Raw genomic sequence first — 15,355 nt, forward strand, 5'->3', positions numbered from 1 at the left:
GGATCTACAACCCACAATCCATACTACACACTACACACACAGGATCTACAACATACAGACACAATCCACACTACACACAGGATCTACAACATAGAGCACACAATCCATACTACACACAGTATCTACAACCCACAATCCATACTACACGCAGGATCTACAACACACAATCCACACTGCACACAGGATCTACAACATAGAGCACACAATCCATACTAAACACAAGATCTACAACACACAATCCATACTACACACAGGATCTACAACATACAGACACAATCCACACTACACACAGGATCTACAACATACATACAGACACAATACATACTACACACAGGATCTACAACATACAGACACAATCCGCACTACACACAGGATCTACAAAATACAGACACAATCCACACTACACACAGGATCTACAACATACAGACACAATCCACACTACACACAGGATCTACAACATAGAGTACACGATCCACACTACACACACGATCCACACTGCATAGTATATTCACAGAGCACAGGATCCACTGAGTATAAGATCCACACTGCACATGATCCGCAGACAACATGATCTACAGAATTGGGGATCCACTGAGAACAGAAAGCACAGGGCACAAAACATCCCACACACCTGGCACCCCCAACACACAGCGTTTCTCCTACACTGACCAGCTGGGACAGCAGGAGAACACAGTCCACATGGACAGCAGCTCAGCACATATGTTCCAGGCTGTCAAGGAATGGTAAGTATTGTATCTGTCTATTCTATACTGAGCAGTAAAGGTGGCTGAAATACCCTACTGAGTACAGTCACCTGTCTTTTAATTGGTGGTTACTAACTGCAGACGCTGTGTATACTACTACTATAACCTACTACTATTACTACTAATGTCACTACTATTACTACTTTTACTGCTACTATAACTAATGCTACTACTGCCACTGTTACTAATACTACTACTGCCACTATTACTACTTGTACTGCTACTATAACTAATATTGCTACTATTACTACTACTAATACTCCCACTGCTACTATTCTTGCTACTAATGATACTATAAATATTACTCATACTACTATTGCTGCTATTACCACTACTATTACTAATACTACTGCCACTACCATTACTTTTACTTTTTACTGCTACTATAACTAATAATACTACTACTGTTACTATTAATACTCCTACTGCTACTATTCTTACCACTAATGATACTATAAATAATACTAATACTACTATTGATACTATTACCACTACTATTACTACTACAATACTACTGACACTACTATTACTACTTTTACTGCTACTATAACTAATACTACTACTACCGTTCCTATTACTACTATTAATACTAGGGGTGCACCGATATATCGGTGCCGATACATATCGGCCGAAAATCGTGATTTTGGGGTCATGCCGAAACAGAAATAATCGCCGATATAAAACCACCTCAGAGCCGGACTTAATTACCGTCCGTACGGCTCATTTCCTGTTTCCCCTGCTCTGCCACTGCCAGCGTCGGCGTCGTGACGTCGCAGCCAGTCACTGGTGGTGGGGGGGGGCCCATAGAAGAAGTATGGAGGGATGGATGGCATACACAGTCCGCACTCACCGCTGCTGGTACGAGCTGACCCCGGGCACATTGAGCGGGTGGCTCCCCCGCTCTTGGCCGCCCCGGGCTCGGGAGGAGCCCCGCCAGCCCCCGTAGCTGCCGTCACCCGCACACTGAAGTCGGGGAAGATCCGGATCATCGCGGCGACCGCTGAGCCACTAAACCCGGGCAGATCGCATCCCCTGCCCGGGGAATCCTGCACACCATCCGGCACTGAGACCCGGGAGAGAGACGGGGAGACAGACAGAGAGGAGAGGAGAGGAGAGAGACAGAGGGGGAGAGCAGAGAAAGAGAGAGAGAGAGGAGCCTCACACCATCCTCCTACTGAGCACTGCCTGCTACTACTGAGCTGCAACTAGTGACTGGGGACTACACACTGCACCGGAGAGAGACTCTATATCTCACATCTCCCCATCTATATACACCTCATCTATATACTATGTGTATACATCTCCCCATCTATATACACCTCATCTATATACAGTATATAGATGAGGTGTATATAGATGGGGAGATGTGTGGTGTGTGTATACACATAGTATATTATATACTATGTGTATACACACCACACATCTCCCCATCTATATACACCTCATCTATATACTATGTGTATACACACCACACATCTCCCCATCTCCTGCAGTACACACAGACATCTAAGATCATTGTGATCTGAATGAACTAATACTCCCACTGCTTGTCAACAGGAGTGGCAGTATTTACTCCAAGTCCACGCATATTCTCACACAAGTATCACAGATTAAAGGGGTTTGTGGTGTTTGTCTCGGTCAGATTGATTACAGGTACTTATATAACACCATTAATTTATGCAATTTATACAATTATTTAAAAAAAAAATTGAAATAGGGGGGAAAAAAAGAAAAGTAATTTTCGGTTTCGGTTTCGGACTGAATTTTTTTTTTATTTCGGTTTCGTTTCGGTTCCAAAATTTCCATTTCGGTGCACCCCTAATTAATACTCCTACTGCTACTATTCTCACCACTACTGATACTATAAATACTACTAATACAACTGCTACTATTACTACTACCACTGCTGCTACTAATATTACTACTTCTAATACTACTACTGCTATTACTGCTACTATAACTACTACTAATACTACTAATTTTTGAATAATAATGATACTGTTAATAAAAATATCAATAATTATTTATTAATAACACTCTCTTAAATTTTAATAGTAGAAGTGTGTAAAAACATTAACATTTTTGCCACCAGTCACCGGTAAATGCAGAAGGTTTTTTCCTCTAAAGTGATTGTAAACTTCAGACATGAAATGTGAACAAAGCATATACCCTTATAGTGTGCACTTGTCTTAGTCCAGAGTGTCATTTCTGGCTGCTGATTTGTTCCTCTGCTACACTGCTATCAGCATAAGTCACTTCTGCCAAGTTTTCCTGACACCAAGAGAAAAAAAAGGGGACAGGGTAGGGACTCCAGCAGAGTGAGGGCCTCCGTTCTGTCCCTGTGTGCTGTGTAAAAAAGGGGAGTGTGTCCCTTTTCTCCAATCAGCACTTAGAACTCTTCTCACTGAGTTCTGCAAAGTGTAATTTCAGCTCTCCGCCCCCTTTTTGATGGAAAATGTATACACAGCATATCACAAAAGTGAGTACACCCCTCACATTTTTGTAAATATTTTATTATATCTTTTTATGTGACAACACAGAAGAAATGACACTTTGCTACAAACAGTGTAAATTTGCTGTCACCTCAAAATAACTGAGTACACCCCTAAGTGAAACTGTCCAAGTTGGGTCCAATTAGCCACTTTCCCTCCCTGGTGTCATGTGACTCGTTAGTGTTACACATTCTCAGGTGTGAATGGGGAGCAGGTGTATTAAATTTGGTGTTATCGCTCTCACTCTCTCATACTGGTCACTGGAAGTTCAACATGGCACCTCATGGCAAAGAACTCTCCGAGGATCTGAAAAAAATAATTGTTGCTCTACATAAAGATGGCCTAGGCTATAAGAAGATTGCCAAGACCCTGATACTGAGCTGCAGCATGGTGGCCAAGACCATACAGCAATTTAACAGGACAGGTTCCACTCAGAACAGGCCTCACCATGGTCGACCAAAGAAGTGCACATGCTCAGCGTCATATCCAGAAGTTGTCTTTGGGAAATAGACGTATGAGTGCTGCCAGCATTGCTGCAGAGTTTGAAGGGGTGGGGGGTCAGGTTGTCAGTGTTCAGACCATACTTCACACACTGCATCAAATTGGCATTACTGTCATCCCAGAAGGAAGTTTCTTCTAAGGATGATGCACAAGAAAGCCCGCAAACAGTTTGCTGAAGACAAGCAGACTAAGGACTTGGATTACTACAACCATCTCCCGTGGTCTGATGAGACCAAGATAAACTTATTTGGTTCAGATGGTATCAAGTGTGTGTGGCGGCAACCAGGTGAGGAGAACAATGACAAGTGTGTCTTGCCTACAGTCAAGCATGGTAGTGGCAGTGTCAAGGTCTGGGGCTGCATGAGTGCTGCCGACACTGGGTAGCCACAGTTCATTGAGGGAACCATGAATGCCAACATGTACTGTGATATACTGAAGCAGAGCATGATCCCCTCCCTTCAGAGACTGGGCCGCAGGGCAGTATTCCAACATCATAACAACCCCAAACACACCTCCAAGAGGACCACTGTCTTGCTAAAGAAGCTGAAGCTAAAGATGATGGACTGGCCAAAGATGTCTCCAGACCTAAACCCTATTGATCATCTGTCAGGGATCTTCAAACAGAAGGTGGAGGAGCGCAAGGTCTCTAACACCCACCAGCTCTGTGATGTCATCATGGAGGAGTAGAAGAGGACTCCAGTGGCAACCTGTGAAGCTTTGGTGAACTCCATGCCCAGGAGGGTTAAAGCGGAGGTTCACCCTAAAAACATGTATATAACATTACATTCTGCATACTTCCAACATTTACAGTATGCTGTTTGTTTTTCTTTTGCTGTACATACCGTATTATTGCTATTTTCCACCCGGCTTCCGGGTGCTTACTCCCGCGGGAGTAGGCGTTCCTATGCAGAGGCGCAGTGTCATGTGGGACTTCGCCCAGATGATTGACGTCTTGAGAAAAACTTCCCCCCCCCCCCCCCCCGAAAATAGCCGAACTGCGAGTCGGCTCTATACGGCGCCTGCGCACCAACTAGAAGCTGTATATAGCTGACTGCGCAGGCACCGTATAGAGCCGACTCGCAGTTCGGCTATTTTCAGAAACTTGTGACGCGCCTTATCCGCCGGGGGGAAGTTTTTCTCAAGACGTCAATCATCTGGGCGAAGTCCCACATGACACTGCGCCTTTGCATAGGAACGCCTACTCCCGCGGGAGCGAGCACCCGGAAGCCGGGTGGAAAATAGCAATATTACGGTATATACAGCAAAAAAACAAACAGCATACTGTAAATGTTGGAAGTATGCAGAATGTAATGTTATATACATGTTTCTAGGGTGAACCTCCACTTCAAAGGGGTTTTCCACCCATTTTTTAAGTTTATTAAAAGTCAGCAGCTACAAAAAGTGTAGCTGCTGGCTTTTAATAAACAGACACTTACCTGCTCCACGGCTCCAGCGACGCGCCAGCCGGGGCTCCGCTCCTCGCCCCCCCCTCGCCGGCCGGCGTCTTCATTCTCAGTGTGGGCACCCGGCAGTGACAGCTTTCGGCTTCACGGCCAGGCACCCACTGCGCATGCGCGAGCGGCGCGGCGCCGTCCGATTGGACAGGCGCTCGCCTACAGGGGGGGGTTGTGAAAAGGCGATTAAGCTAATCACCTTTCCAGCCCCTCGGCGGAAGGAGGAAGTGGGACAGGAAGCCCCCTTCTCGTGAAGCCCCCACTCCCGCCCCCAAAAAATTACATGCCAAATGTGGCATGTAAGGGGGCGAGGAGTGGGTTAAGCGGAAGTTCCATTTTTAGGTGGAACTCCGCTTTAAGGCAGTGCTGGAAAATAATGGTGGCCACACAAAATATTGACACTTTGGGCCCAGTTTGGATATTTTCACTTAGGGGTGTACTAACTTTTGTTGCCAGTGGTTTTGACATTAAGAGCTGTCAGTTTATTGATTTGTTTTTGGTAGGCAATTCTACCAACAAAACGTGACAGGGGGTGATAGTATTGTGCAAAGAATTCCGGCAGTGGCATGTGTCTACTCATTTTGCAGCTTTAATTGATACTAAACCCAAAAGCATTTTATATATTGCAGCTTACCGATTCTTAGATGTGAAACAATTGATCACGTTAGACTCAGTTTCGATCAGATTTGATCAAACTAAGTGAATTGGCAATGGGGGGAATTCTATCAATCAAACATCTAAAATGAAAGAAGGTTTGGCTTTAGGGCTCATTCACGCTGCAGCTAAAAAAAAGCTTTTACAGGCATTCAAGCTTTTATTTCAGCCTAAAGAAGTTGTGCTTCTGTGCGCGCTTGTTTTTATTGAGCTTTTTCAAGCTTCTTCAAGCTCCTTCAAGCTTCGTTGAGCATAAGCGTATTTTTTTTTTCACAAACCCTCCTAGATCGTATTTTCTTAACCACCGTATAAACAAAACAAAAAGCTGGAACAAAGGTTTTCACACGTTTTTGAGTTTCTTCTGGCTTTTCTGAGCTCTTTTGAGCTTTTTTTGAGCTTATTGGGGCACTCGCTCCTCTCACAAATGCAAGTTTGGTGGGGGGAGGGGGGAAGGGTTCTACCTGTAGCAGCATATGCCTAAAAACACCGAAAAAAGCCATATAGCTGGATTCAGGTAGAATGCTGCATCTTTCAGGCGGCGTAGCGTATCGTATTTACGCTACGCCGCCTTAAGTCAGAGAGGCAAGTGCTGTATTCACAAAGCACTTGCCTCCTAAGTTACGGCGGCGTAGCGTAAATGGGGCCGGCGTAAGCACGCCTAATTCAAATGAGGATGAGGGGGCGTGTTTTATGTAAATGATTGGTGACCCGACGTGATTGACGTTTTTTACGAACGGCGCATGCGCCGTCCATGTACATATCCCAGTGTGCATTGCTCCAAAGTACGCCACAAGGACGTATTGGTTTCGACGTGAACGTAAATTACGTCCAGCCCCATTCTCGGACGACTTACGCAAACAACGTAAAATTTTCAAATTTCGACGCGGGAACGACGGCCATACTTAACATTGACTAGGCCAGCTATTTGTTCGACTAACTTTACGCCGGAAAAAGCCGTACGTAAAGGACGTAAAAAAATGCGCCGGGCGCACGTACGTTTCTGAATCGGCGTATCTAGTCATTTGCATATTCTACACCGAACTCAACGGACGCGCCACCTAGCGGCCAGCGTAAATATTTCACTCTAAGATACGACGGCGTAGGAGACTTACGACGCTCGTATCTTAGCCTAATTTAAAGCGGATGTGCGGCCAATAAAAAATATTAAAAGCCAGCAGCTACAAATACTGCAGCTGCTGACTTTTAATATTAGGACACTTACCTGTCCTTGAGTCCAGCGCCGTCCACAGCAGAGGACGAGCGATCGCTCGTCACTCTGCTGCCCCCCCGCCATCCACTGTGAGGGAACCAGGAAGTGAAGCGCTCCGGCTTCACTGCCTGGTTCCCTATGGCGCATGCGCGAGTCGCGCTGCACTGCCGATTGGCTCCCGCTATGTGCTGGGAGCCGAGTGTTCCCAGCACACAACGGGGGGTGACGGGATGTGATGCAATGCCCGTCTTTTGCCCGTGAATGCTGGGCCGGAAGTGGGTGCAAATACCTGTCTTTAGACAGGTATCTGCACCCCCCTCCCCCCTGAAAGGAGGGGGGTGGTTTCCAGAATACGCTTAAATTTGCGACGGCGTTGATTCAGAGTTACGCCGGCGTATCTACTGATACGCCGGCGTAACCTTACGTGAATCTAGCTAATAGTGTGCACGGACACATTGGCTAGCATAGAGGGGAGTTTTCAGGCAGCAAAAAATGAGAGCTCAAAAGCCTGTAGGCTATAGCGACTCTTTGAGCTTAAACGCTTAAAGACCGCCCACTGCATATATCCTGTGGCAGGGTGACTCTATTGCGTGAAACAGCGTACCTGTACGTTGCTTTTTGCAATCGATAATGTGGGTGCGCATGCCCGATTCACAGAGGAGGAGCCAATGCGCGTGTCCGGCGGATCCGATGCCCGCCAGCCACCCGCGATCGCAGTACAGATAGTCAGAACGGGGATATGTCTATGTGAATAAGGCAGATCCCCGTTCTGACAAGGGACAACATGGAGATCTGCTGTTCCTAGTGATTAGGAACTGAGATCTCTGTGTTGTACCTGTCAGCACTTTCCAAACACAGTAAAAAAACACAATGAGGGAACACAGTTAAAGCGGAGGTCCCACAAAAAAAAATATTAAAAGCCAGCAGCTACAAGTACAGCAGCTGCTGACTTTTAATGTATGGACACTTACCTCTCCAGGGCGCCCGCGATGTCGGCAGTCGAAGCCGATCTGCCGCTCGGGGATCGGCTGCTGCCGCCGCCATACTCGGTAAGGGGATCAGGAAGTGAAGCATTGCGGCTTCACTTCCCTACTGCGCATGCGCGAGGTGTGCTGCACGTCTTCAGTGGCCCCCACTGTGTTCTGGGATCTGTGTGTCTTCCAGAACACAGCGGGGGTACAGAGTAGGTGCTGGAAGTGGCGTAGATCACCGAGGTGATCTATGCCAGGAAGTGGGCGCAAATACCTGTATTAGACAGGTATCTGCTCCCCCTCCCACCTGAAAGGTGCCAAAGGTGACATCGAAGGAGGTGAGGATTCCAAAAAGTGGAAGTTCCATTTATGGGTGGAACTCTACTCTAACCCCTTGATCGCCCCTGATGTTAACTCATTCCCTGCCAGTGCCATTTATACAGTGATCAGTGCATTTTTTTAGCACTGATCACTGTATTGGTGTCACTGGTCCCCAAAAAGTGTCACTTAATGTCATATTTGTCGGCCACAATGTCGCAGTTCCACTAAAAATCGCTGATCAACGCCATTACTAGCAAAAATCATAAAAAAAAAAATTAAAAGTCCATAAATCTATCTCGTAGTTTGTAGACACTATGGCCCGGATTCACGTACAGCGGCGCATCTTTAGACCGGCATAGCGCATCTCATATGCGCTACGCCGACGTAAATCAGTGAGGCAAGAACAGTATTCACAAAGTACTCGCTCCCAAACTTGCGCCGGCGTAAAGTAAATTGGCCAGCCTAATTCAAAGTAGGAAGGTAGTGGGCGTGATCTATTATAAAGAAGCGTGACCCCATGTAAATGAAGGGGCGGACGAACGGCGCATGCGCGCGCATGCTCAGAATCACGTTGCATATACTCCCTAAGATACGACGGCTCAATGCCTACGACGTGAAAGTAACCTACGCCCAGCCCCATTCACGTACGACTTACATAAACAACGTAAAATACGACGGCTGTTCCGTCATCCATACCCTAACATGACTTACCCCTGCTTTAGGTGGAATAACTTTACGCCGGACGTACGCCTTACATAAACGGCGTAGATTACAGCGCCGGGCGTAAGTACGTTCGTGAATCGGCGTATCTAGGTCATTTACATATTCGACGCGTAAATCAATGGAAGCGCCCCTTGCGGCCAGCATAAATATACACCCAAGATACAACGGCGTAGGAGACTTACGTCGGTCGTATGAAGCCAAAATTCAGGCGTATCTTGTTTGCTGAATAAGGCGCATAGATACGACGGCGCATTCGTGGACTTACGCGGCGTATCAGAAGATACGTCGGCGTAAGTCCTTTCTGAATCCGGGCCTACAGTATAACTTTTGCCAAACAAATCTATATACACTTATTGGGATTTTGTTTTTACCAAAAATATGTAGGAGTACATATTGGCCTAAATTGATGAAGAATTTTTTTTTTTTGGGGGTGATATTTATTATAGCAGATAGTAAAAAATATTGTTGTTGTTTTTTCAAAAATGTCAGTCTTTTTTTTGTTACAACGCCAGGTGAAGAGGTGATAAAATACCACCAAAAGAAATCTCTATTTGTGGGAAAAAAAGGGCATCAATTTTATTTGGGTACAGCGTCCCACGGCCGCACAATTGTCAGTTAAAGTAACGCAATGCGGTATCGCAAAAAATGGCCTGGTCATGAGCAGGGTGTAAATCCTTCCGGGGCTGAAGTGGTTAATGACCTGCACTCTGCATGAGCCCTTAGATGTACTTTAAGGCTTAGGACCTCTGTCAAGTTTTTAGTAGGTCCCCATTCATATCTGGAATAAGAAGCAAACAAGTGCACAGCAGATGTCTGCATGTGGCCGGGAAGACAGGAATGCTCGATTTCTTGCAGTCTTTAAAGCTGAGGATATCCAGTAGAAGGAGGAGATTTTTTATTTTGGGAAATGGCAGAAACAGAAGTTATTTTATTTCTGGTTTTCCATCACGTGTTTCTAAACCGAATTAAGAAAATGATAGCTGGAATCTGTTTTGGCCCTGTCCAGCTGCAGTGCGTCCTTCCCCAAAGAAGACCTGAGTTCCAGACCTTCACCCCTGAACAGACAGGGATCTGAATTAGCGGACCCTTAAGCTGTTGCAAAACTAAAAAAGTCCCATCATGCCTCTGGGTGGCTGTCAGCAGAATCGGCACTAGGCTTTGTGAGGCCCACTCACACCCATGATGGGAAAAATAATTCAAGGACAAGAGCCTCTTCCCCATAACCTTGGCCGGTGGTTGTGGGGGTCTGTGGGCAGGGGGCTTTTCAGAATCTGGAAGACCGCTTTAACAAGGCGTTCCCAAGATTCGCTTTTTAATAACTATGGGGCGGGGGCCACCTGGTTATATCACCTGGTGAACCTGCCGCCTTTTGACGTCATTGACTGAGGGCATTCTGGGTCTTTGACATCACAAGGGGTGGTGTCACCGATATTCACTGGTTGTTAGGGACGCTGGCGGCCCCTCTCCTGAGTCAGGGCTCATAACACTACCTGCTTGAGTACAGCAGCGTTAAGGTTCCCTTTCCCTCAAAACTGGAGTAATGCATTCGGTGAGGCCCCTGTGAGTGCGAGGCCTTAGGCGACCGCCTAATTTGCCTGACTGTCAGAGTTTTGCTATGCCTCATGGGACTTGTAGTTCTGCAACAGCTGGAGGTCCGCTAATTGCATATTCCTGCCCTAGATGCTGGCACCATTCAGTACAGCATTCACCCCTGTCCCTGCAATAGACTGACAAGTCATATTTTTAGCACTGATCACTGTATTAGTCTCACTGGTTTCCAAAAAAGTGTCAAAAGTGTCACTTGGTGTCCGATTTGCCCACCGCAATGTCTCAGTCCCACTATAAATCACTGATCGCCGCCATTACTAGTAAAACATAAATAAATAAAAATTCCACAAATCTATCCCCGATTTTGTAGATGCTATTATTTTGCGCAAACCAATCAATATACGCTTATTGGGATTTTTGTAACAAAAATATGTAGCAGAATACACAATGAAATAAAAACCGTAGAGGTGATCAAATACCACCAAAAGAAAGCTCTATTTGTGGGTAAAAAAGGACATACATTTTATTTGGGTACAGCAGTGCACGATCGCGCAATTGTCAATTAAAATAACGGAGCTGAAGTGGTTAAGCTTTGATAATAAAACCTGGAAGATGATTGGTTTCTATGCAAAGCTCCACTAAATTTTACAGTCTCTTCTTTTATTAAATCAACCCCACTGTATAGTAATGATGTCATTACACCCAGCCAAAAAAAATTATGTTTTGAGTACAGCAGGGACGTTCTAGAGCCTCTGTTTGATTTTTATTGGCACCTGTGTCCCTATTGGAGGGATTTGCCCTCACTTCCTTTCAGAACAGGAAGTGATGCAAAATCTCTAAACTGGCACAAAGACAAAAACACAATCCCTGGAACTCATAAAAAATATTACAGACACTTTTTAGCATTCCATCACACGGCCACATGGCAAATGTTGGTACTTTCAGCAGATTCATGTATCTGTCAGGAATAGGTATATGAATTTGTCACAGGAAGCCGGGACTGAGACCGGACTGTCAGTAGCACTGGGCGCCCTGCTGGCCACTGCGCCTGTCTCACGGACAGACATGCACTGTGTCCAAAGAGCTTTTTTGTGTGGTGGGTCTAATGGAGAACTTGTATGCCTTGTACACACGATCGAAAAAGTAAGACGGAATTTTTTCATCGGATATTCCGACCGTGTGTGTGCCCCAGTTTTTCCATCGGAAATTCCGACGGACTTGGAAAAAGAACATGTTCTCTTTTTTTCCGATGAAAAAAAATTCTATCGGAAATTTAATTTGTCTGTATGGAACTCCGATGAAGAAAAAAAAACATGCATGCTCAGAATCAAGTCGACGCATGCTCAGAAGCATTAAACTTCATTTTTCTCGGCTCGTCGTAGTGTTGTACGTCACCGCGTTTTGGACAGTCGGAATTTGGTGTGACTGTGTGTATGCAAGACAGCTTGAACGGAATTCCGTGAGAAAAATCCGGAAATTGCGATCGTGTGTACGGGGAATTACACTAGTTCCTCATCAGGTCCACCTGCTGTTGCTGACAGTGTGTCAGGTCACCTGTGGCCAGGTGACAAGTGCACCACATTGGGGTCAGGGATGGACCACAGGGTAGTGAACCCTATAGCCGACTGCTGCAATCAGAGAGGAAGCGTGAGCCCAAGATTCCCCAGGGCGCGGTGTTTCAGACCCAGTTTTGTGTTCACCAGAGTTTCTAGTGGTGAGGATGGCCTTCGCTGCAGCTGGATCCAGGTCGCGACCCCTGGGATCCCCTAGGTCACGCTCCGCAGGGAGAGAGGGGAAGCAGCAACCAGGACAAGCGATAGTGATGGGTAAGCCGAGGTCAGGGCAACAGGCAGATAAGGGTAACCGAGGGACAGGCAAAAGGTCAGGGTCACAGGCAAACAGAAGAAGTCAGGGACGAGCCAAAAACGGTACACAGGAAGGTAAACGAGCACACTGCAGACAGGAACTTAAGCTAACAACAAGGTTACACACCAAAGCAGACCTGCAGTGCAACAGTTAATATAGACTTCCTGGGATGGCCTGGGGTGGGGCCATACAGGAAGGAGAGATGATAAAAAGGCAGCCAGAAGAGGGTCAGGCCTCTAATGGACACATGAGGAGAAGGTAAGCTGCCAGACATTATTGCATGTCCATGACACAGTGGAATGCAATGAGTGTATTCCATAGATAGAGCTGTTCAGTCCATCTACCTGTCAGTCACTCAGAATCAGGCTCCTCCTACACTGTTCATTGGTTGGTTGCTATGATGCTATCATGCTGGCAGCCTGCATCCTAGCAACCAATAATGCAAATGTACTACAAAATAAAATAAAAAGTAAACACACAACACCACTGACCACCCTCCATACGCCAAATTTTCAGTTATCTGGTAACTGGCAGCAATTATTTTTAAATTTGTGGTAGCGAATCGACACATTGTCAAAGTGGTACAAATAATAAGAACTACCTAAATCTGTTGCACCAATCAGAATGGTTACCAAAACTACTGCAAATGCTTTTATGAATTAGACACAGGACTTTAAATAGCCAATACCACCAGAAAAGTGTTGCAAATTGAATACCCCTCCAGGAGTAGCGTGAGATTAGAACTTTTGACAATGTCTTAATTGCTGTTCAAGGCCTTGTTTAATCATCACAGGAAAAGAAAGCGAGGGAAATCTCCCTAGTGGAGTCACAGACAAAATATAAATTGTCTGGAGTTATACTTTGTATTTTTTTTTTCCTTTCACTGATATATGTAACCTGAATCCTTAGCCTCATGTTCACATTCTTTGTATTGCAGTGAGGTTAAGAAATGCCAGCAGTTTATTGAAGAAGAAGGTCCTTCAATTGTAGGACATTATGATGAAAAGGGACACACACCAGTTCATTGGGCTGCTCTTGCTGGATCTGTCGAGCTGATTGGACTATTTGTGGACAGTAAGGGACCAGTGGACCTGCCTAGCCAATCTGAGTCCAGTCAGCACCCTATACACTGGGCTGCAGTAAATGGGTGCATTGCTGTGGTGGACCTTCTTGTGAAGGCTGGAGTTTCACTAGACGTGGAGGACCAAAAAGGCTGCACACCTTTAATCACAGCTGCACAATATGGACAAACTGCACTCTGCTGCTACCTCATTGGAAAAGGTGCTAAAGTACATTTATGTGACTTAGAGGGAGACAATGCACTGCACTGGGCAGCTTTTAAAGGTGAGTTTATATACCAATGGTTGTATTTATATCTAATAACAAAATATCTGTTGTGCCAGCAACAGGAATGCCGCAGAGTAAGATGTAAAATAATATTTTTCTTTTGATGCCAGCAAGAGCAAGTTCTATTCTGACATGTTTTGTGCTAGGCACAATACTTTCTCAAAGAGCTGTGCCTAATGCAAAACATGTCAGAATAGAGCCTGTTCCTGCTGGCTATATAAATACCGCATTTTCCGGCGTATAAGACGACTTGGCGTATAAGACGACCCCCTAATTTTCCAGCCAAAATGTTGGTTTTGGGATATACTCACCGTATAAGACTACCCCCTTTCCTACTAGTCATGCCTCGCCTCACGATGCCACCATTACATGCCAGACTATGCCACTACATGCCAGACTGTGCCCCATTACATGCCAGACTGTGCCCCATTACATGCCAGACCTGCCCCATTACATGACCAGACTGTGCCCCATTACATGCCAGACCTGCCCCATTACATGCCAGACCTGCCCCATTACATGACCAGACTGCGCCCCATTACATGACCAGACCGTGCCCCATTACATGACCAGACCGTGCCCCATTACATGACCAGACCGTGCCCCATTACATGACCAGACCGTGCCCCATTACATGACCAGACCGTGCCCCATTACATGACCAGACCTGCCCCATTATATGACCAGACCGTGCCCTTACCTTATCCCATGCGAATCGCGGCCGTGTAACCTAACATCTTACACCTTACCAGAATCGCGGCCGTACGATTTTTCACGATAGGCGGAATATTCAGCTTCCCAGGAGGCACTGTGTTCAGTGTTCGCCTATCATGGTGGCCCTCTCGTCCGAGGACGAGAGGGCCTCCGTGATAGGCAGACACTAAACACAGGACGAGAGGCCCTCCGTGATTGACGGACACTGAACACAGTGCCTTCTGGGAATCTGATTGTTTCCGCCTATCGCGGAACAGAAGACGTCAGAGGCGCGGCTTGAAAAAACGTACGGCCGCGATTCTCGTAAGGTAAGATGTTAGGTTACCGGCGTATAAGACAACCCCCGACTTTTAAGAAGATTTTAAGGGGTTAGAAAGTCGTCTTATACGCCGGAAAATACGGTAAATAAAGAATATTATTTTGCATCCCTGTGTGCGGCATTCTTGTTGCTGGCACAATTGATTGCTTAGGTGCTGAGGCAACACCTAAGAGCCGGTTCACACACAGGCGGCACGACTTCGGGGGCGACTCGGCAAGGTGATCTCAGGGGACTTGAGAGGCAACTTGCAAAATGACTTCTGTATTGAAGTCAATGCAAGTCGCCCCCAAAGTCGTACAGGAACCTTTTTCTAAGTAGGAGCGACTTGCGTCGCTCCAATTAGAACGGTTCTATTGACTACTGCGAACCGCGACTTGTCAGGCGGCTGAGTCGCCTGACAGGTCGCCCCTGTGTGAACCGGTTCTAAGATGTGCTAGAGCCTGATCTTGCCTTGAGTGACGTGTAACATTT

At 46.1% G+C, this 15,355-nt stretch overlaps 1 protein-coding gene across 1 annotated transcript in view; it reads left to right on the forward strand.

Annotated features, from left to right (window-relative positions):
* Positions 1-347: 347 nt before the first annotated feature.
* Positions 348-15,355, forward strand: part of LOC120918825 (probable protein S-acyltransferase 23) — a 91,666-nt gene continuing 76,658 nt past the window's right edge. The window contains exons 1-2 of the mRNA XM_040330660.1: positions 348-743; positions 13,442-13,848. Of these exons, the coding sequence (XP_040186594.1) occupies positions 568-743; positions 13,442-13,848 (583 nt within the window). The 5' untranslated portion in view covers positions 348-567. The remainder of the gene's footprint in view (positions 744-13,441; positions 13,849-15,355) is intronic.

This window comes from Rana temporaria, chromosome 1, assembly GCF_905171775.1.
Source record: "Rana temporaria chromosome 1, aRanTem1.1, whole genome shotgun sequence".
In the NCBI taxonomy this organism is placed as follows: domain Eukaryota; kingdom Metazoa; phylum Chordata; class Amphibia; order Anura; family Ranidae; genus Rana; species Rana temporaria.